At 44.2% G+C, this 23,525-nt stretch overlaps 1 protein-coding gene across 1 annotated transcript in view; it reads left to right on the forward strand.

Annotated features, from left to right (window-relative positions):
* kcnt2 (potassium sodium-activated channel subfamily T member 2) overlaps positions 1-23,525 on the forward strand; it is a 302,520-nt gene that overhangs the window by 30,172 nt on the left and 248,823 nt on the right. The window contains 3 exon segments of the mRNA XM_033029131.1: positions 4,911-4,985; positions 8,832-8,915; positions 9,613-9,707. Of these exon segments, the coding sequence (XP_032885022.1) occupies positions 4,911-4,985; positions 8,832-8,915; positions 9,613-9,707 (254 nt within the window).

Consider the following 23,525-nt stretch of genomic DNA (forward strand, 5'->3'; position numbering starts at 1 on the left):
CGATTGAGGTGGCATTTAGGTTCCAGAGAACGGAGAACTTAATTTTCCCTCTGAGTGATGAGACTGTGGTGTGTTTCTGGACGGGTGCCAGACTCGTAGCTGTTGCAGTTTGAAATTACTGAGTCATTTACTTCACTCTCTCTTGATCATAATGCAACGTATGGCAGCCGGCAGCTTGGAGGTGTCACAATTGACCGAACGTTAATGGATACGCGGAGCAAGCCATGCAGCACGTGGTCTATTGCCCAGGCAGTCATCCCTGTCCCATTTAATATAGGATCAGTCTGAAGAAGAGACCTGAGAAATCGTAGAGCAATAGGTTCTCACAGTGTGGAAACAGGCCCTTCGGCCCAACTTGCCCACACTGACCAACATGTGCAATCTACATTAGTCCCACTTGCCTACGTTTGGCCCATATCCCTCTAAAGCTGCCCTATCCATGTACCTGTCTAACTGTTTCTTCAACGTTGCGATAGAACCTGCCTCAACTACCTCCTCTAGCAGCTCGTTCCATACATCCATCACACATTATGTGAAAGTTGACCCTCAGGTTCTTTCCCATCTCACCTTAACCTTATGTCCTCTTGTTCTCGACTCCTCTACTCTGGGCAAGAGACTCGGTGCGTTTACCCGATCTATTCCTCTTCGAGTGAGCAGTACCTAGATGGAAATAGAATTAATGCTGGCAAGCATGATTGATATTGATGGCTTAATGGTCAGTATAGCAGTGGTGGGCTGAAGGGTGTTTCCACACGGTGTTACTCTGGAACCTGATTAATTTAGAACAGTGGTTCCTAACCTTTTTGGCATACGTACACGCATACACGAACAAAATACTTATGTGGTATGTACCTTTGTTAGGTTCCAAAAAATGGGCTCAACAAATGGATATGTTATTTATTATTTACGATGTCCATTATAGTTAACAGCGTATATAATTATCTTATTATTTGTAGCACAGGATAGGAACCACACATCACCAGCAACTTAGTTTAGTTTAGATATCAAGCACGGAAATAGGACCTTCGGCCCACCGAGTCCGCGCCCACCTGCGGCCCCCCACACACAAACACTATCCTATACACTAGGGAACATATTTCACCAATTGACCTATAAACCTGTACATCCTTGGAGTGTGGGAGGAAACAATAGCTCCCAGAGAAAACTCACTCGGTCAGGGGGAGAATGTACAAACTCCATACAGACAGCACCCGCAGTCAGGTAGGGAGATGTCGGAGATGGTCCAAGTGAATTTGAGTGAAGGATGGCAATTGGTGATGAAGTTGATGAAGTCAGTGAGTTCTGCATGGGTGCAGGAGGCAGCACCAATGCAGTCGTCAATGTAGCACAGGTAGAGTTCGGGGATAGGGCCAGTGTATACCTGGAACAGGGATTGTTTAACGTACCCTACAAAGAGGCAGGCATACTGTAGCTAGGGCCCATGCGAGGGCCCATAGCTACACCTTGGACCTGGAGGAAGTGGGAGGAGTTGAAGGAGAAGTTGTTGAGGGTAAGGACCAGCTCTGCTCAGCATAGGAGAGTATTGGTAGATGGAAATTGACTGGTTCTGTGGACAAGGAGGAAACGGAGTGCTTTTAGACCTTCCTGGTGGGGGATGGTGGTGTAGAGTGACTGGACATCCATGGTAAAGATGAGGGAGTGGGGGCCTGAGAAACAGTCTGGAGAGAAGGAATAGGTGACGTTTTGGGTCGAGACCCTTTCTGGAGAGAAGGAATGTGTGATGTTTCGGGTCGAGACCCTTTCAGGAGAGAAGGAATGTGTGATGTTTCGGGTCGAGACCCTTTCTGGAGAGAAGGAATGGGTGATGTTTCGGGTCGAGACCCTTTCTGGAGAGAAGGAATGGGTGATGTTTCGGGTCGAGACCCTTTCTGGAGAGAAGGAATGGGTGATGTTTCGGGTCACTGCTGCCTTATGATACTCAATTAATTGTGGCCATTTTACAGGGTGCTGAATATTTAAATACTTAGAAAAAGTAGGAATTTTTCAGGCGGTAAAACCAGAGAGGCACCTACTGGTAATTTGGTCGTCTAGTATTCATCGAAGCTGTGGGAATTACACAATAGTTTTTTTTCTTTCTCGCAAAAAGAAGAACTTATTGGATTGGAAAGATGTTTTAAAAATGATTAGTCATAAATTCATTTTATCACTGAACTCTCTTGTCTGCCATCACCCCCTCTACAGAAATACTATATAAAGCCATAATGTAATTGTGCAGTAATGCCTTGTCAAATACATTAATATCGAGAGATTGCAATAATGTTTTATTGAAAAAGAGGGGAATCACGCAGACATAATGGGAGATGATATGATGAAAAAATTAGAGCTGAATTCAATTTTGGCATGTCGCACAATTATCTTGCTGCTCTGCACAGGAGCAAATCCAATAAATATGGGCCAGCTCTGAATTCAGTTACTCAATTATAAATTATTTGCAGACAGGGATATTAAAGTAAAATAGTTCTCCGACGCAAGTGATTTGACAATGAGCAGTTGTTACCCAGGGTTAAGTTTCACAGTGCCTGGTCCAGGATATGATAGTTTAGACTTTGGCACTTTCCTCGTTTGAATGATTGAGAGATTGTCAAGATACACACAAAAAGCTGCAGCTGTATTCCCAAAGGTGTTTGCACAATAAAAACAATTTCTGAAGCCATGTTTTGTAAACCCGGGACGATCAGCTTTTAAACTTCCCCCCCCCCCCCATATATAAGAATGTAATTATTCATGCATAGAATGTAGACTGTGGAGCCGCAGGTTTAGGCTATTATTATTGCCTTGTGTAAAGCTTTGTTTAGCATATTAGCCAGACAGATCAGATATTGGTAACCATAATTACAGGCAAGCCAAACTCCAGTGCAATAACGGTGGCACGGCTGGTATGGCTGCAGATTGGAGGCCTGTGACTAGTCGTGTGCCTCAGTGTTCGGTGCTGGGCCCATTGCTGTTTGCCATCTATATCAATGATATGGACGAGAACATACATGGCATGGTGAGCAAGTTTGCAGGTGACACAAAATCAGGCGATATTGTAGAAAGTGTAGATGGTTGTCAAAAATTGCAGCAGGATCTTGATCGGTTTGGAAGGTGGACTGAGGAATGGTTCAACTAAACTCCAACCTGCCTGGGTTGCACCGGGCTTTGTTTTGTTTTTGTGCCCCATTGGGTTTTTATTTATTTATTGAACTTTCTCTTTGTTTATTATATTATTTATTGAGTCCTGTGTTCAGAAACCCGTTGTACTGCTGCAAGTAAGAATTTCATTGCTCGAGTACATATGAGAATATGAACACTCTCTTGACTCTTCATACCCCAGGAACAAAGTTACAATGCCGAATTGCCTTTAATTAGAATAAAGTCCAAAAATGCTGGAAGATCCAGGTCGGCAGCATCTGCGGAAAGAGAATTGGTGACCGTTGAGGTCATCAAAACCTTCCTCGATTGCCCTGAAATGTACTGTTAATTTTTAGCATACAAACTGCTGACTCCCATGTGCCAAAAGCTGGGAAATATTGTGGCGAAGAAATGTGGAATAGACAACAGGTACGAAGGAAAAGGTGCAGAAAAGGTCACGAGTAGAAACAAGGGCTTTGAATGGTGGTGCTACATAGAAAGTTTGGTGAACTTTTGTCACTTTGTCGGTGCCAGACACGTGGCGAATATTGTGTACTGCCTGGGCGAGGTCTGCTCTACGATTTTGTCGGGTTGGGAGCAAAACAAAGTGTTTCACTGTACCTAGGTACATGTGACAGTTGTGAATTATCGAAGTACCTGGGGTTTTTCCCTGGAAGTACTTTAACAATAAATATGTGTAAAATCGTAAATCTATTTGATGGGGGAAAAATAAAACTAGACAGCGTTGTAGTCTAGTTGCACATTTACGATGATCTGCAGCAGATAAAAGGAAGCCGAGTGAGTGGGGATGAACTGAAATACACAGCTTGAAGCAGATTGAAAGGGAACTCCCTGAAGACGGGCAGATAACTGCTTAAAAGCAATGAATCTTGTAACGTCTGAGGGGGAAACAAAACAGGGATTTGGGATGAATGCGATCACCAAAGAGCTTGCAGTCATTGCAACAAATTAGAAGCAGAATTAGGCCATTCGGCCCATCGAGTCTGCACCACTATTCAATCACGGCTGATCTATCTTTCTCTTTCAACCCCATTCTTCTGCTTTCTCCCTGTAACCTTTGACGCCCTTACTAATCATGAGCTTATCGATCTATGCTTTAAAAAATACTCAATGCTTTGGCCTCCACTGATGTCTGTAGCAATGAATTCCACAGATTCACAAAGAAAGTCCCAAAGAAGTGCCGGATTGTAGGTTAATTGGCTTCTGTAAAAATTGATGCTTGTGTGTCGGGAGTGAATGAGAAAGTAGGATAATATAGAGTTAGTGTGAATGGGCAATCAATGGACAGTTTGGACTCAATGGGCCGAAGGGTCTGTTTGCATTCTGTATCTTTCAATCAATCAGTTCAATCAATTACCATTAGCCAACCTTCAGTTTTGCGGTACTTCACCATAGCTAAAGATGATGCAATTATCCTTGCCAGGGCCTCTGCCATTTTCTCCAATTATTACTTGGCCTCTACTATGTAGGGAATGGATGAGAAAGTGGGGTAACATAGAACTTGTGTGAACGGGTGATCTCTGGTCAGCATGGACTCAGTGGGGCAAAGGGCCCATTTCCACACCGTATCTCTAAACTAAACTGCTAAACGCATCAGACATGGAAGAAAATGTTGTCCCTAACCTTGTGTCATGTTGTAAGTTAAAGGTCCTTTCATTTTGAGCTGCTCTGGATATGAATTCATATTTATATTGTACAGTTTTTGTTTTGTTTTGAAGTCTCTGACCTTTTTATCTGTGGTTATTTTCTTCTGAAAGGGGAACATTTGGGAACAATTTCTCCGGATACCTTTCATCCTGGAAATGATTAACACTGTGCCGTTCATCATCACAGTAAGTCTGTCTCGGATAACAAATATTAAGTCGGGGCTTGGCTGACGGGGAATATTATTGCCTTAATAAGTCCGCAAAGCTGCAGCAAGCAAGAATTTCATACTTCTGTTGCTGGTACATATGACAATTAAACACTCTGGAATCTTGAATTGAAATAATTCAGACGCAAGCGGGGTATTCAATCAGATTGCTCCTGACTTTTGGTCGGGCTGTATTACAACAGAATGCTTGTTATTTTTAATATACATGTGTGGGATGGGCAAACCCATGCGGTTAACTACTGGAAACTTGTGTGAAGGTCACATCTGATTTCTTGAAGATGTATTCTATCTGTGTTTTGCAAAGAGCTTTAATTAAAGCTGCGTTGTGTGAATCTCGTAGTAATCCGCCTGTAATTCAGAAATTCAGAATGTCAGCAATAAGTTTAAGAGAAGGCTTCAAATAGGAGTCAAATTTATACATGCAAATCTTGTGAGTCACAGCAATATAATGTGACAGTTCATTTTGTTGTTCATAATAAATAAATGTGTTCTGTGTTTTCTAAGCAGGGTAAGCAGAAATTCATTCTCGGCCGCAGATACAGTCAATGAATTTAATTAAAACATGGCATTATCCGTCTCTTTAAATGTGACAACAACATAATCCTGCGGCTCGCTTGCACCTTATTAAGCTTAATGAATACTTAACTTTGATTTTAGCTTCACAAAAATGATAGCCATGAAGAATTTGAGAAATTATAAATATTAATTTAAAGCGTCATTGAAGCTGTCAAAATTATTTCCCCCACCCTTCTTTTACATGACTATCTCAGTGTCATACAGGCCCTTCGGCCCAACTCGTCCATGCTAGCTAAGATGCCCCATCTAAACTCGTCCCATTTACGTACGTTTGGTCCATATCCATCTAAACCTTTCCTATTCACGTACCCGTCCAAGTGCCTTTTAATATTATTATAATCCCTGCCTCAAATACCTCCGCTGACAATTCATTCCATATTCCCACCACCTTTTGGGTGGAAAAGTTCTCGGGTTTCCATTAAATCTTCCCCCTGTCAACTTAAACCTACATCTTCTTATTCTTGATTCCAATATTCTGAGTAACAGATTCTGCTCATTCACCCTGTCTATGTCCCTCCTGATTTCATAAATCCGCTCTAACTACAAAGTGTATTGATGCAGGAAACTGTACTCAGACAGTGTTAGACTGTCTAGCTAACACTATCAGATGTAAGGTAGACTGACTATCCCTGTAATTTCCTCCTTCTTGTTAATCAAGCAAATATTAGATTGTTATGTAGATATGAGGAACTGCAGGTTGGATTTCAAAAGGCACAACTTCCTGGAGTAATGCAACAGGTCAGGCAGCATCTCTGCAGAACATGGATTGATATCTCTGGAGAACATGGAGACTGCTTCTGTTCTCCAGAGATGCTGCCTGACCCACTGAGTTACTCCAGCACTCTGTGCCCATGTTCTCCAGAGATGCTGCCTGACCCACTGAGTTACTCCAGCACTCTGTGCCCATGTTCTCCAGAGATGCTGCCTGACCCACTGAGTTACTCCAGCACTCTGTCTTTTTATTTTAGGTTATTATATGTCACTTTGTCAGTTTGTCCTGATCACCACGTCCTTATAAAAGTTCTCAATTTCTATGTGTTGCCCAAGTGCCTAGATCTCCTATGATTTGTGCAAATGCAGTTTAGAAATGACCAGAGGACATTTAGGTGAATCAAAGCCAGGCTCGATGCATTGGGGCAGTCAAAAGTTCCAAATCTGTGACTTATTTGGCTTTGCATAAAACCATATATAAAATAGGGTAATATAGAAACAAAGAACTGCAGATGCTGGTTTATACCAAAGATAGACACATAATGCTGGAGCAACTCTGAGTCAGGCAGCATCTCTGGAGATAAAGGATGTGTGATGCTTTGATTTGGGACCCTGAAAGCAAGGGGGGGGGGGGGGTAGAAGAGCTGGAGGTGAGATAAGACCAGGACCAATCAGGGCAGGTGACAAATTACACCAGGCAGGGAGGCAGTGTGGTGCCCTGGTAGCCCCATTGAAGGCTAGGGAATATGTGGGCATGGCAATAGACTATTTGCCCCCTCACCGAAGTCTTGGCTGATCTACCTTTCTTCAAGTCCATTTTCCAGCCTTATCTCCATTACCGATGATTCCCTCATTAAATAAAAAAATCTCTCTCCCCCTCTCCCCCCTCTCCCCCTCTCCCCCCTCTCCCCCCTCTCCCCCTCTCCCCTCTCCCCCCCCCCTCTCCCCCCTCTTCCCCCCCTCTCCCCCCTCTCCCTCTCCCCCTCTCCCCTCTCCCCCTCTTCCCCCCTCTTCCCCCCCCCCCTCCTCGCTTTCTGGGCGGGTAGTTCCTAACATTTATGGACCTTTCGAGGGGGGAAATATTCTTCCTTGTACTGCAACAATGCCTTGCGATGGTAAATTCTTCCATGAGAAGTCTCTTCCCAGCATATGCCTCATCAAGTGACCTAACACTCTTATTGTAGATAAGATTGAGACTTCCCCAGTGTTCAAATGTGAAAGACCAGAGTAACTCTCTGGAACATTGGAGGTTGTGGGGAGACCTGATAGAAGTATATAAAATTATGAGAGGCATAGATAGGGTAGACAGCCAGAACCTTTTTCTCAGGATGGAAACATCAAATACTAGAGGGCATGGCTTTAAGGTGAGAGGGACAAAGTTTATTGGGGACATGTGGAGCAAATTGTTTTTTAGAGTGGTGGGGGCCTGGAATCCTCTGGTCATCCCCTTAAAACTTTCCCCCACTCGTCATAAAGTATTTGATATTTCTATCCTGGAAAAAAATATTTGGCCCGTCGATGATATCTATGCCTCTCATAATTTTATAAACTTCTATTGGGTGTCACCTTAGTCTCTGACACTCTGGAGAAAACAGTTTATCTGACTACACCCTTCTGGCAAATACCCTCCAATCCATGCAATATCCTAGTAACCCTTCTCTGCACTCTTTCCAAAGCCTCCGCATCCTTCCTGTAATGGGGTAACCACAACTGCTCACAATACTCCAAATATGGTCTAACCAACATTTTAGAAAGCTTCAATATGGCTTCCTGACTCTTGCACTCAATGGCCTGACTGATAAAGGCAAACATACCGCACACCATCTTTACCACTCTGGTATTGTTACTTTGAAGGGGCCATGTGCATAAACCCAAGATCCCTCTGTGCATCAATGTTGTTTAGGGTTCTGCCATTAAGTGTATACTTTTCCTTTACATTTGACCACCCAAAGTGCAACACCTCACACTTGTCACAGGGGTATGGGCCAAACATGGACAAGTGATACTAGCCTAATAGGGGCTGAAGGGCCTGTTTCCTTGCTGCATGACTCTTGCCTGGATTAACCATCATCTGCCATTTATCCGCACATATATCTGATGCCAATCTATACTGCAGTATAGACTGGAAGGTTGGAGGAAATTATCCTGAAGTTAACAATGGACAACTGTTGCAAAAAAAATCTAGTGGTTTGTAGATCTGAGCTGATATTGTAGTCAAATAGAGCACCTTTCACAGCAGGTAATAAAATACTTCTATTAGTTAGTTAGCATTAAAGTCAAAAGCCTTCATTATCTTGTACTTCCAGCAGTGAATGTATTTGCTATCTGGATATATGAAAGTGAAGGAAACAACTTCAACTTGCATGAAATCATTACAGTTCTTAGAATGTCCCAATATGTTGCGCAATGGAAGGGGTGTCCAACTTTGGGCTATGACTTTCATTATGTGTTTATTTTTTCCATACATATTGTTTCAAAGTTCTCTGAAATTGCATTCCATTAAATGGTTAATTTTCAGATATTTTGGTCTCCTTTAAGAAATCTCTTCATTCCGGTGTTCCTAAACTGTTGGTTGGCCAAGCATGCCCTGGAGAACATGATTGTGAGTATGAGAAGATAAATGGAATGGAAACATCTTTTATATTCTTCTGAGTCTTTTAATAAGTGCACAGAGCACCTTAATGTAATGTCATGAGAACTCAGAAATCCATAGCCTTTTGGCAATGCTGCAATTATCACATAGTTGCATAATTTTCTAAATTATACAAACATGACCCATTTTAATGATTCATTGCAAGTAACTCGGGACATCAGTAAATCCATACAAGTAAAATCAGTATTGTTTGTATCCAGTCTAGTTGGAGGTAATTTATTCCAACCTTTTTGATTGTTTGAAAGATACAGCATGGAAGCAGGCCCTTCAGCCCACCGAGTCCATGCCAGCCATCGATCACCCATTCACATTGGTCCTATATTATCCTACTTTTGCATGCAATACCTACACACTCGGGGCAATTTACAGAGGGCTAATTAAACCCGCACGTAGGAGGAAACTGGAATATCCGGATGAAACCCACGCAGTCACAGGGAGAACGTGCAAACTCCACACAGACAAGCACCCAATGTTAGGATCGAACCCAGGTCTCTGACATTTTGAGACAGCAGCTTTACCAGCTGCCTTGGTACAAAGCTTAAATATGCCATCAACGTTTCCCTCAAAAAGAAAAGTGCTGGTTAAAAACTCAAATAGATGATTGTCTTTATTTTTGATTCTAATTGTGTTAATTGGTTTAATTTAGAATGATCTCCACAGAGCAATCCAACGGACCCAGTCTGCAATGTTCAATCAGGTTCTTATTCTTATATCAACTTTACTGTGCCTCATTTTTACTTGGTAAGCAACTTTGATTCAATTTATTTTGTAAAGATGTATTATATGATTAAGAACATTGGTATTGGTTTGTTATTGTCATGTATACAGAGATGCAGTGAACATTTTTTGTTTATTGGCATAGAGTCATAGTGACAACAGTGTGGAAACAGGCCCTCCACCTCAACTTGCCCACACCGGCCAACATGTCCCAGCTACACTAGTCTCACCTGCCTGCGTTTGGTCCATATCCCCCAAACTCTCCAATCCATGTACCTGTTTAACTGTTTCTTAAATGTTGGGACACGGGGAAAATGTTGCCTCAACTACCTCCTCTGGCAGCTTGTTTCATACAACCACCACCCTTTGTGTGAAAAGTTACCCCTCAGATTCCTATTAAATCTTTTCTCCTTCAACTTAAACCTATGTCCTCCGGTCCTCGATTCACCTACCCTGGGCAAGAGACTCTGTGCATCTATCTGATCGATTCCTCTCATGTGTGCTATCTCATCAGATCATGTTATACATGAGTACAATCAAGCTACACACAAGCACAACAGGTAGTGCAAACGGAAATGTACCAGTGTACAGAATTTATTGGTTGACTGATTATTTTTCAGTGTACCTAGATATGGCAAAATTCTTTGTTTTTTGCAAACTATCCAGTAAAATCCATTGACTCTACACTTCATGCTGCCTCGGCAAGGCCACCAGCATAATCAAGAATGAGTCTCACCCCAGTAACTCCCTCTTCTCCACTCTCCCATCAGGCAAGAGGTACAGACTTTTGCCCTTTCAAAGCAAGTGGGAACCTCAGACCTCTGTAATAAGAGGTTTAAGATGTCCCCAAAAACTCCAGCCAGTTGGTCTGCATAGGTTTTAAGAGCACGACCAAGTACACAATCAGGTTCAGATGCTTCTAGTTATGTTACAGATTTATGTTACGGTTGTTCAAAATGTTGGTAAGGCCGCACTCAATTTAGTTAGTTCATTATTATTATTGTCACGTGTACCGAGGTACAGTGAAAAACTTTTGCGTGCTATCCAGAGAAAGAAAATAGATTTTTAGATTAGATTAGATCCTTTATTTGTCATTCAGACCTTTCGGTCTGAACGAAATGTCGTTGCCTGCAGCCATACATATAATAACTAGACTAAGTGGGACCCGTTGGGTCCCATGTTCACACGGGAGGGCTGGTCCCCCGACGCAATATTCCACCTCTCCACCAATTCCAATATTGGTGGCCAGTGGGGGAGCTTTCTGGAGTGCTGGTATGGGTTCTTGGGGTGGCAGCTCAGTCCCTCAAGCCTGATCTGCTGGTAGCTCACTCACGGCTGGTGGGCTGGCAGTTGACTCATGACTATTCCCTGAAATTCCATTTCAAGCAGGGTGCAAGGCCACCAAATTCAAATCCATGTTCCTACCATTTCAAGCAGGGTGCAAGGCCACCAAATTCAAGTGCAGTTTCATACCACTTTCAGCAGGGTGCAAGGCCACCAAATTCAGTGCAGTTTCATACCACTTCAAGCAGGATGCAAGGCTGCCAAATTCAAGTGCAGTTTCATTCCACTTTAAGCAGGGTCCAAGGCCACCAAATTCAAATGCAGTTTCATACCATTTCATGCAGGGTGAAACCACCATAAAACCACACAAAACTCCAAACTCACAGTTAAGTAGACATTCAGTGTGTTCAGTTGATGCACAGCTCAGACAGAGTCATGACCTCTCCCTCCCCCATCTTGCAGAGACTGAGCCACACCCACACTTCCGGGTTTTATAACCCCTCCCCCTCCCACCGGAAAAGGTGTGGCTTTCAGGGCGTGGTTGACAGGAGGGAGATTCTCAACATTTTTTAAACACTAATAACACTTTTATTTTTCATTGATGGGAAGGATTCTCTGCACCTGCTCAGCGGAGGGGTGGACTGAGTAAGATGGCCAAAAATCACAGCCGCAAGTGGTAGCGTTTTATCTAAAATCAATATACAGTGCAAACAGGAAGTAAGTGCATTTGCAGTAGTGCCTTTTAACCAAGCCAAAGCACCCAAGCCACTATTTGCAGTAAGTAGTGCCTTTCAACTTCAAGCCAAAGCACCCAAACCACCATTTGCAGTAAGTAGTGCCTTTCAACTTCAAGCCAAAGCACCCAAGCCACCATTTGCAGTAAGTAGTGCCTTTCAACTTCAAGCCAAAGCACCCAAGCCATCATTTGTTGTAAATAGTGCCTTTCAACTTCATGCCAAAGCACCCGCCACCATTTGCAGTAAGTAGTGACTTTCAACTTCAAGTCAAAGCACCCAAGCCACCATTTGCAGTAAGTAGTGCTTTTCAACTTCAAGCCAAAGCACCCAAACAACCATTTGCAGGCAGGGCCTCTTTACTTCAAACAAACCATATTTTCATTTTCAAACCACATTAAGGGTAATCAGTTGTGTAGACATTTGTTCAGTGTTATTCAGAGCTCAGAGAGACGTGACCCTTGGCTTCATCCATCTTGCAGAGACTAAGTGAGGCACACCACTTCCTGGTTTTATAGTCCCTCCCCCTCCCTCCAGCAGGGGCAGCAGAGAGAATGGTGATTTTTTTTCAAAACATTAAAATCTCTCTGATTTGTCATCGATGGGAAAAATCCACCGCACCCGTAAGGCGGAGGGGGGCTCTGAGCGAGGTGGCCAAAAATGACGGCCGTAGGTGGCGGCGTTCTGTCGAAAATCGCAGCACAGTGGGCCAAAAGCGGTCAAGATCAGAGATTTAGTAATATAGATAAACAACAAAACACACAATAAACACAAATTAACATCCACCACAGTGAGTTCACCAGGCACCTCCTCACTGTGATGGAGGCAAAATCTTAAAGTTACTGTCTCTTCCCTCCTCATTCTCCCTCTGCGCTGAGGCGATATGTTACCCCACCGGGCGATGGTAATCGGTCCCGCGGCTCAACCGAGCTCCGCGAACGGGCCGGTTCAAGCTCCGCCGCCCTGGGTGGTCGAAGCTGCCACCCTCCGGTCCAGTGGACGCAGCTGTTGCTGCGGGAGCTCCGGAAAACGGGCAGCAGCCTGTGACCTGCGAACTCCCGACGATGTCGTCCACTGGCCCGCGGCCGAGCCCCGGATTCAGGTCGCCGCCGCCAGAACGCTGCCTCAGCCACCGGAGCGCCGTCCCAGCCCCGCGCCGGGCCGCCCTCATCGGAGCGCCGTCTCAGCCCCGAGTTGGGCCGCTGCCACTGGAACGCCGCCGCCGCAGCTCGAAGACGGCCAGCCTCGCGCTGGTGAGTCCTGGCTGGCTCTGTTTCAGGAGCCTCGAGGTCTGTCGCAGTTGGAGGCCGCCAGCTCCGCCATTAGGCCTCAGCGCAGACGTAGGCAGAGAAGGGGGGATACGACAAGAAGAGTCGCATTCCCCGAAGGGAGAGACAGAAAACCATGTTTCAGCCCCCTCCCACACATAACACAGCCTAATAACTAAAATTTGACTAAAACAAAACAGAAAAAACAACAACAAAAAAGTAAAGACAGACGGACTGCAGGCGAGCCGCAGCCATTCAACAGCGCCGCCACTTCCGGAATACTATACATGATTACAGACATCAGGCGTGTCAGGTTATGGGGAGAAGGCGGGAATGGGGTTATGAGGGAAAGATACAGTACATCAGCCATGATTGAATGGCGGAGTAGACTTGATGGGCCAAATGGCCTAATTCTGCTACTATAATTTATGAACTTATCAACAATCAAGCCTTCCACAGTGTATAGATAAAGGGTAGAACATTTAGTGCACGATAAAGTCTGACTGAAGGTAGTCCGAGGGTCTCTGGTGTGGTAGATGGGACATCAAGACTGCACTCCAGCTGATGAGGGGATGGTTCAGTTGCCTGATTACAGCTGGGAAGACCCTGTACTGTGTCTGGTTTTGCTCACCCCGCTAGAGGAAGGATGTTGTCAAGCTGGAAAGAATACAGAGAAGATTTAAGAGGCAATTTTGCTTTCCCTCTCTCCATCTCTCCACACCCCCACCCTTCCCAGTTCTCCGACTAGTCTGGCTGTCCTTGTTTACATTTTCTGTTTGTTTTTCTCATAGCTGACAATGATCTATTTTACATTTTCCTTGATCTCCATCCTTTGTCCTCTTTTCACTCTTTACTTTTCCTTATCTCTGTATCTCCCTCTCCCCGGAATGAAGAAGGGTCTCGACCCAAAACATCACCCATTCCTTCTATCTAGAGATGGATGCTTCCTATCCCACTGAGTTACTCCAGCATTTTGTGTCCATCTTCTTTAAGAGGATATTGCCAGGGTTTGAGGGGAGGAGCAATTGGCAGAGGTTATGTGGGCTAGGAATTTATTTCTTGGAGTGCAGGAGGCTGAAGGTGATCTTATAGATGCACCGAGTCTTTTACCCAGGGTAGGGGAATGAAGAACCAGAGGATATGGGTTTAAAGCAAAAGGGAAAGATTTAATAGAAACCTGAGGGACAACTTTTTTTTTTTTACACAAAAGGTGGGGAATATATGGAACGAGCTGCCAGAGGAACTGGTTGTGGCAAGTACTGTAGACAATAGACAATAGGTGCAGGAATAGGCCATTCGGCCCTTCGAGCCAGCACTGCCATTCACTATGATCATGGCTAATCATCCACAATCAGTACCCCGTTCCTGCCTTGACTGCTATCTTTAAGAGCTCTATCCAACTTTATTTTGAAAGCATCCAAAGGATTGGTCTCCATTGCCTTCTGAGGGAGAGAATTACACAGATTCACAGCTCTCTGGGTGAAAACATTTTTCCTCATCCCCGTTCTACTTGGCCTTCCCCTTATTCTTAAACTGTGGCCCCTGTAATAACATCTAAACCAGCATCTGCAGTTCCTTGTTTCAACCTCTATAAGACACTTGGAAAATACACAGATAGGAAAGGTTTAGAGGGTTAAGGGCCAAGCGCTGTCAAGTGGAAGTAGTTGAGCTGGGGCATCTTGGTCGGCATGGACACGTTGGGCCGAAGGGCTTATTTCCATGTTATATGACTCTATCACCATGAATAGGATCTGGCATGGGGTTTGCAGCAAGTTTCACTACAGCACACGCTGTTGCTGGTGCCAAGATTGGGACTGTTTCCACTTTCTGTGTTTGTGATGGCTTTAGTCATTGCTATCCGTGATTTTATAATTATTTTTTTCCAAAAAAAACAAAATCAGCATTCTGTTCATCCTCAAAATCAAGCATTGTTTTCTCTGAGTGACTTGCTGCTGCCTGATGGCGGGCAGTTGCGTGAAGCCCGTGTGGCTCACTGGGTGAACATAATTTGAGGTTCCAGGCCACAGAGCTGTCTATCAGAGCTGCTGACCTTCACAAGGCCAAGACACACACTGAACACGCCTGGAATATCAACTGCTATTGGTGTTTTATACTGAATGAGAATTTTATTTTTTTATTTGCAATATTTGAAAGAGTTAGACATTTGGGCCCAATGCAGGCAGGCGGTACTGCATTTAAGTTGGCTCGCAGTTAGATTTCCAACTCTAGTTCGATGCGTTCCTGGAGATTATTTTACGTGAAGATATACGCAAAGTGCTGGAGTAACTCAGCAGGTCGGTCAGTATCTCTGGAAAAATAGGATGGGTGACATTTCGGGTCGGGATACGTCTTGTCGCCTGAAATCTGAAGTAGGGTCCCAACCCATAACGTTACCCATTCTTTTTCTCCAGAGGTACTTGCTGAGTTACTCCAGCACTTTGTGTCTATCTTTGGTATAAACCAGCATCTGTAGTTCCTTCCTACACGTTATTTGACGTGATCTCCCAATCCAACTGTATGTTTTGCCAAGAGGTCTCTTTCTCTCTCACTAACCCCAATCTTATAACGAAATAGCTGATGAAGCAAACAAGGGGAGAAAAAATGACACTGAATAAGTTCCCCTCCTGTAATAAGTGGCAGAGTAGCGCAGCTGGCAGAGTTGCTGCCTCACAGCACCAGAGACCCAGGTCTGATCCTGCCTTAGGTCCTGTTTGTGCTGAGTTTGCACATTCTCCCTGTGACTGTGTGAATTAGAGGATATTGGCTACTAGGAGAGGTTGGACAAACTTGAATTATTTTCCCTCATCAGAGGTTGAGGGGAGACCTGCTGGGTGCTTATAAAATTGGGAGGCATAGATAGGGGTGATATTATCATATACACCAGGATGGAATGAAATTCCTTGATCATCACAGAGTAAACAGTATGCATATGGTAATGATAATTGCAACGAGACTCGAGAGATTGCAGAGGATGGGATCTGGAGCAAAACACAATTGCTGGAGACACTCGGCAGGTCAGGCAGCATCTGTGGAGGAAATAGGTAACGTTTTCGACCAGTACTCTTCAGACGATAAACACAAGGATGAATGCAAGGCACAGGATGGTGTACGTTTGTAGGGCAATCTGAACAAAAGTGAACAAAGCACAAGATGCTGGAGGAACATCTGATATTTCAGAATTGAGCTGATGAATAGGAACAGCAATGCCAGGACAGTTTCAGAAAAAGCATTCAGCTATGCAGTGCAATTTCCTGATTTCATCACAAAGTTTAATTAGTCTTTTACATTCCTTGCTTTTGCTCCAGTTTGTGAACCAGCAGCTAGGGAACAATATCAACACAAGGAAATGAAGATTTCAATGATGCAGTTAACATGACCTGGATTGGACTGGACTGGAAGGACTGGATTTTTCAAGAATTAAAATAGCGGCACAGTGCCACAGCGGTAGAGTTGCTGCCTTACAGCACCAGATCCCGACTACGGATGCTGTCTGTACGGAGTTTGCACATTCTCCCTGTGACTGCTTGGGTTACTCCGGTGCTCTGGTTTCCTCCCACATCCCAAGAACGTGCAGGTTAGGTAGGTTGATCTGTAAATTGACTCTAATGTGTAGGCCAGAACTAGTGTAGGGGTGAGAGTTGGTTGGCGTGGACTCGGTGGGCCAAAGGGCCTATTTCCACACTGCATCTCTAAAATAAAGCAATTGAAGATTACAAAGATACAGTTAACAGGGCTGGTGATAAACTGTTGAACTGGATTCTTCAGGAATTAAAATTCATTTCCAGGATGGTGTTTTTAGTTTAGGGATTCAGCATGAAAACAGGCTCTTCAGCCCACTGAGTCCATGCTGACCATCAATCACCCATTCACACTAGTTCCATGTTATCCCACTTTCTCATCCACTCCATACACACTAGGGACAATTTACAGAAGCCAATTAAAGGAAGGAAGTAGGCGGAGACAGTAGGTTTTGTGTGAGAACTGGGAGGGGAAGGAGGGAGAAAGCAAGGGCTATCTAAAATTAGGGAAGTCAATGTTCATACCGCTGGGGTGTAAACTACCCTAGTGAAATATGAGGTGCTGTTCCTTCAATTTGTGCTGGGCCTCAACTTGGCAATGAAGGAGGCCCAGGACAGAAAGGTCACATTGGGAATGGGAGGGGGAGTTGAAGTGCTGAGCAACCGGGCGATCAGGTTGGTCGGCCAAGGTGTTCAGCGAAGCGATTGCCAAGCCTGCGCTTGGTCTCACCGATGTAAAGAAGTTCACACCTGGAACAGCAGATGCAGTAGATGAGGTTGGAAGAGGTGCAGATGAGCCTCTGCCTCACCTGGAAAGACTGCTTGGGTCCTTGGATGTGGTCGCGGGGTGAAAGTACCCTGGGAGGGGGTGGTTTGGGTGGGAAGGGACAAATTGACCAGGGAGTTACAGAGGGAGCGGTCTCTGCGGAAAGCAGAAAGGGGAGGAGATGGGAAGATGTAGCCTGTAGTGGGATCCCGTTGGAGGTGGCGAAAATGTCGGAGGATTATATGTTGTATGCGACGGCTGATGGGGTGAAAGGTGAGGACCAGGGGGATTCTGTCCTTGTTACGAAAGGGAGAGGGGGACTAAGAATGGAGCTGTTGGGTAAACCATGTTAGTTTATGTAAATTATGACCCTGAATCCATTGGGAATGTGTATTTGATTGCACAACCATTCCTTGAAAAGTTACTTTCACATCTATCAGAAAGAATCCTACTTGTCTGGTTTGGTGATTTCAATGCACAATACCAATGTCAGTACAGGATTCAATCGCCATTAGCAAAAAAGAACTTAGACGTAATTAGTGTTTAGGTTATGTAAAACATGATCGTGAATGCATTGGAACATTTATTTGATTGTAAGCACTAACATTTGAAATTAACTTTCCAGGGTATCACAAGAAGACAAAGGATGAGGGGGAAAGATTTAATAGGAACCTGAGGGGTAACTTTTTCACTCAAAGGGTGGTGGGTGTATGGAATGAGCTGCCAGAGGAAGTAGTTAAGGCAGGTACTATGACAACATTTAAAAATACATTTGGACAGGTACATGGATAGGACAGGGATATGGGCCAATATAGTCAAGTCAAGTTTATTCGTCACATACACATACGAGATGTGCAGTGAAATGAAAAGTGGCAATTTTTGGGACTAGTGTAGATGGGACATGATGGTCAGCATGGGCAAGTTGGGCCGAAGAGCCTATTCCAGGCTGTCTGACTATAACTCTTAAGAATCCTACTTGCTGCAAAGTCTAGTTTGGTGATTTCAATGCCAATGCCAAGTTTCCGTCAACAAGGAAGAACTTTGTGGAAACAAAAACCAACCACTTTATTTTGTGTGAAACATAAGACACTCAACCTGTTTCAATGGAACAGTCGTAGATCGGAACATATTGCTAAAGTTGGGTGGCATGGTGGCGCAGCAGTAGAGTTGTCGCCTTACTGCACTAGAGACCCGGGTTCAATCCTGACAACGGGTGCTGGCTGTACAGAGTTTGCATGTTCTGTAAATTTTCCCTACTGTGCAGGATAGAACTAGTGTATAGGTGATTGCTGGTCTGGGCGGACTCAATGGGCCGGAGGGCCTGTTTCCTCTGAACTCTAAACTAAACTAAGAAATAGAGAGAGACTTGAATCCTGGAGAGTTGGTTGCCAGAGAAGGGTTACGTTTTTTTCTTGAATTATTACATTTTACCTTCTGCTGCAGTTTTTAAAAGATTTTCTGGTTGATTGCACAAGAATTAGGTTTACCAAGTAGCCTTTGAAGATCGTGTTTGAGATGTAATTTGGAGAGCCTGCCTGTGAACTGCTTTGACAGTCATTTAATTCCTGCTAAGGATTTACTCGCTGTCAAAACCAGAGAAATAATTGCTTTGAAATTAAATACATTTTAAGTTAACTGAGCTAAAAAAAAAAAGTGAATTACCTTAAAGTTTTCCATCACCTTCTGAGCCTTTCCTCTCCATTTTGACTGTTGGATGAAAAAGCTGCAGCCAGGAAACAGGATCTTCGACCCACTGAGTCCACACTGACCATCAATCACCCGTTCACACTAGCTCTATGTTATCCCACTTTTCCACCCATTCCCTCGACACTCGGGGGCAATTTACAGAGGGCCGATTAGCCTGCATCTTTGGGATGTAGGAGGAAAACGGAGCACCCGGAGGAAACCCACGTGGTTACAGGGAGAACGTGCAAACTGCACACTTCTATCAGGTCTCCCCACACCCTCCAATGTTCCAGAGAAAACAATCCAAGTCTATCCAACCTCGCCATGTAGCTAATACCCACTAATCCAAGCACCATTCTGGTAAACATTCTTTGCACCCTTTCCAAAGCTTCCACATCCTTCCTTCTAATCCAAGTTTGTCCACCCTATCCTGCTAGCTAATATCCTCCAATCCAGCCAGCATTCTGGTAAACCTGTTCTGAATCCTCCTGAAAGCCTCCACATCCTTCCTGTAATTGGGCGACCAGAACTGTACACAATATTCCAAATGCAGCCTAACCAAGGTGCTTTAAAGCAACGTTATAAAATCCTGACTCTTACACTCAATGTCCTGATTTGTTAAAGCAAGCATTTCTCACACCTTTATCACGTGCAAAACTTTGAATATATAATCTTTTTATCATTTACACCTAGGTCATGCACAATACATTTGTACCGGTAGTTTGGGAATTAATTAATCAATAAAATTGACTGCGTGCGGAATCGAAATCCTCACTTTTGAAGTGTAATATAATTGGATTTTCAATTATTCAACATTTAATAGTGAGTCTCAATTGAAATATGAAAATGTGTGTAGGAAGGAACTGCTGGTCTACACCAGAGATAGAAACACAATGCTGGAGTCAGTCAGCGGCTCTGGCAACAGCTCTGGAGAAAAGGAATGGGTGACGTTTTGGGTCGAGCCCTTCTTCAGACTTGAATATAAAAAAGTTGTAATGTCTGATTCCAGAAGAGATCATACAAGCTGGCAGTAACTGAGTTTGTTCAATCATTGTACCAAATCCTTATTCAATAGCATTTTGAAACATTGACCATTTTGTCATGACGTACTGATCCTAACTTGATGCCTTTTGCCTAGGAAGAAAAAAATAAAATACTAGAAGGTGAGAGGGGCAAGGTTTAAGGGAGATGTGCGGAGCAAGTTTTTTTTTTTTTTTACACAGAGGGTGGTGGGTGCCTGGCATGCGCTGCCAGGGGTGGTGGTGGAGGCCAATATGATTGTGGCGTTTGAGAGACTTTTGGATAGGCACATGGATATGCAGGGAATGGAGGGGCATGCATCACGTGCAGGCAGATAAGAATTGGTCTTGGCAAATATACGGTAGACAGTCAGAATCTTTTTCCCAGTGTGGAAGGATCAAGGTCTAGATGACATACCATAAAGGTGAGAAGGGAAAAATTTAAAGGAGATGTGCAGGGTAAGATTTTTGTTGCACAAAGGGTGGTGGGGGCCTGGAACAAGCCACCAGGAGTAGTGTTGGAGGCAGATACGATAGTGGCGGTTAAGAGATTTTTAGATAGGCACATGAATATGGAGGGATATGGATCACATGCAGGCAGAGGAGATTAGATTAATTTGGCATCATGTTTGGCATGGACATTGTGGGCGCTTATGTTTTTTATACGATCTATGCAACTGATAAGCACAGAGGAACAGGAACTATCTTGCCTGACCTGACTTGAAAGTGCAGACCTGACTGGATTTTGGATGCAGTCTTGCATGCACTCTTGGTGGACTATTTCTGTATACTTTGTTAATCGGGGATTGTGCTTGGGCCTGGTAATACCTCACTGAACTTTGTGCAGGAAAATAAGTTCATTGTGCGGTTGCGCTTGTGACAGTAAAGTACCATTGACCATCAAGTTTTTTTTTTTTCAACACTTTTTTTGTTATATGGTCAATTTGTAAGCTATAGGCCTTGGTTTTACTGTTTCTCCACCTGCCACTCTCCATGCTCCCAGGGTAACCCGTCAACATGTTGTGGAAACTTATGCCCCTGTCCCACGTAGGAAACCTGAACGGAAACCTCTAGAGACTTTGCGCCCCACCCAAGGTTTCCGTGCAGTTCCCGGAGGTTTTTGTCAGTCTCCCTACCTGCTTCCACTACCTGCAACCACCTGCAACTTCCGGGAACCGCACGGAAACCTTGGGTGGGGCGCAAAGTCTCCAGAGGTTTCCGTTTGGGTTTCCTAAGTGGGACAGGGGCATTAGGCTAAATCAATAGTCCCACCCTTCTGATTCTGATCTTTCTAGTTTAGTTTAGAGATATAACGCAGAAAAAGACCCACCAAGACCATACTGACCAGCGAGCCCCACACGCTAACATGAGCACTATCCTACACGCACTCGGGACAATTTACAAGTTTACCAAAGCCAATTAACCTACAAACCTGGATAGGCACAAAAAGCTGGAGTAACTCAGCGGGTCAGACAGTACCTCTGGAGAAAAGGAATAGGTAACGTTTCGGGTCGAGACCTTCTTCCGAAGAAGTGTCTCGACCCGAAACGTCACCTATTCCTTTTCTCCAGAGGCGCTGTCTGACCCGCTGAGTTACTCCAGCTTTTTGTGTCTATCTTTGTTTTAAAACAGCATCTGCAGTTCCTTCCTACACAACCTACAAACCTGGACACTTTTGGAGTGTGATTGCAAATGTCGTCTTTGTGCCTGGGCATGCTTCTAAAATTGGAAGAGCAACATGACACCTCTGATGCCGACTGTCTTCTGTCTTTAGACTTTAGAGACACAGCGAGTAAACAGGCCCAAAGGGTCTTCGACTGAGATACATTATGTGCAGCTTATGATCATGAATAGAGTGATATCTGTTGGAATGAATCACCATGGTCTTTCAGCTTCTCCTGAGATTTAATCTTTTCTTGGAAGCGGTCACATTACATTTTCAAGTTTTGATGTGATCAAGAACTATAAAAGTATAAAGTGTGCATCAGTCAAGCTGTACAGGACTACAAATGAAGCTATATGTGTGTTTTTTAAAACTTAATTATCTTTAGTATTGCAGAGTCAAATAAATTCTTATTTATGAGGTGTCTTTCAAGGCGGCACAGAAGCGCAGCTGGTAGAGCCGCTGCCTTGCAGCACCAGAGGCCCAGGTTCGATTCTGACCTCGGGTGCAGTCTGTGTGGAGTTTGCACGTTCTCACTGTGACCGTGTGGGTTTCCACTGGGTGCTCTGGTTTTCTCCCACATCCCAAAGACATGCGGGTTTGTAGGTTAATTGGGTTTTGTAAATTGCCCCCTAATGTGTGGGGATTGGATGAGAAAGTGGGAAAACATAGAACTAATGTGAATGGGTGACCAGTGGTCAATGTGGACTTGGTGGGCCAAAGGACCTGTTTTCATGCTGTATTTCTTTAAAAATAAATTTAAAACTAAAACCAAGTTAATTTTTAGTACCCAGTGCTACCTGATGCAGCCTGGCCTGTTGAATTATTCTGGCACTTTTTTTCTGTAAACCAGCATCTGCAGATGCTTGTGTCTCCTATCATTTGGTACCTGTTATGATCAGAAAATAAAAAGTCTTATAGATTTAGAGATGCAGCACGGAAAGAGACCCTGTCTGCACCAACCAGAGATCACCGTGTGGGGGAGGAAACCGGAGCACCCGGAAGAAACTCACGCACTCACAATGGGAACACACAAACTCCATACAGACAGCACCCGTAGTCAGGATCAAACCCGGGTCACTGGCACTTTCTCTACCGCTGCTTCACTGCACTACCCAAAAAGTAGCCTTCTCACCAATTATTAAGTAATATAAAAAAATGTTGGGATTGCTGAGTCAAGTGAAAGGATATTTACTCTGGCATACACTGGAGGCTTCCCGTAATTTACTGAAACTAATCAGTTACCGTAAACCAGATGCTTGAGGTTGAAGGTTGAACCAATATTGTCCACTTTTAACAATACTGTGTGTATTTAGGCAATGTTAATCTTATGCAACTGGATAAGCAAATAATTCATTGCCGTCGAGGCATTGTGCAGCATTTGCTGTGCTCTCGGAGAATGGACACTGATGTAATTTGACTACAGATGGCACAATGGGCTAAGTGCTCGGCTGGCAACCGGAAGGTAGCCGGTTCGAATCCCGCTTGGAGTGCATACTGTCGTTGTGTCCTTGGGCAAGACACTTCACCCACCTTTGCCTGTGTGTGAATGTGTGTGAATGTGTGTGAGTGATTGGTGGTGGTCGGAGGGGCTGTAGGCGCAGATTGGCAGCCACGCTTCCGTCAGTCTGCCCCAGGGCAGCTGTGGCTACAGAAGTAGCTTACCACCACCGAGTGCGACTGAGGAGTGAATGAATAATGCGATGTAAAGCGCCTTGAGTATTAGAAAGGCGCTATATAAATCCCATCCATTATTATTATTAATGAGGGAGACATTTCCGGCACACACTGAAAGCCAGTTATTTAGTTTTGAACGGTACATTGGTAAAAGCTAAATTTAAAAAAACTGTCAATTTATACATAATGGCAAAAACATGGGAACGGCACAGTGCGATGGTAGTAGA

Source organism: Amblyraja radiata, chromosome 10, assembly GCF_010909765.2.
Source record: "Amblyraja radiata isolate CabotCenter1 chromosome 10, sAmbRad1.1.pri, whole genome shotgun sequence".
NCBI classification, from domain to species: domain Eukaryota; kingdom Metazoa; phylum Chordata; class Chondrichthyes; order Rajiformes; family Rajidae; genus Amblyraja; species Amblyraja radiata.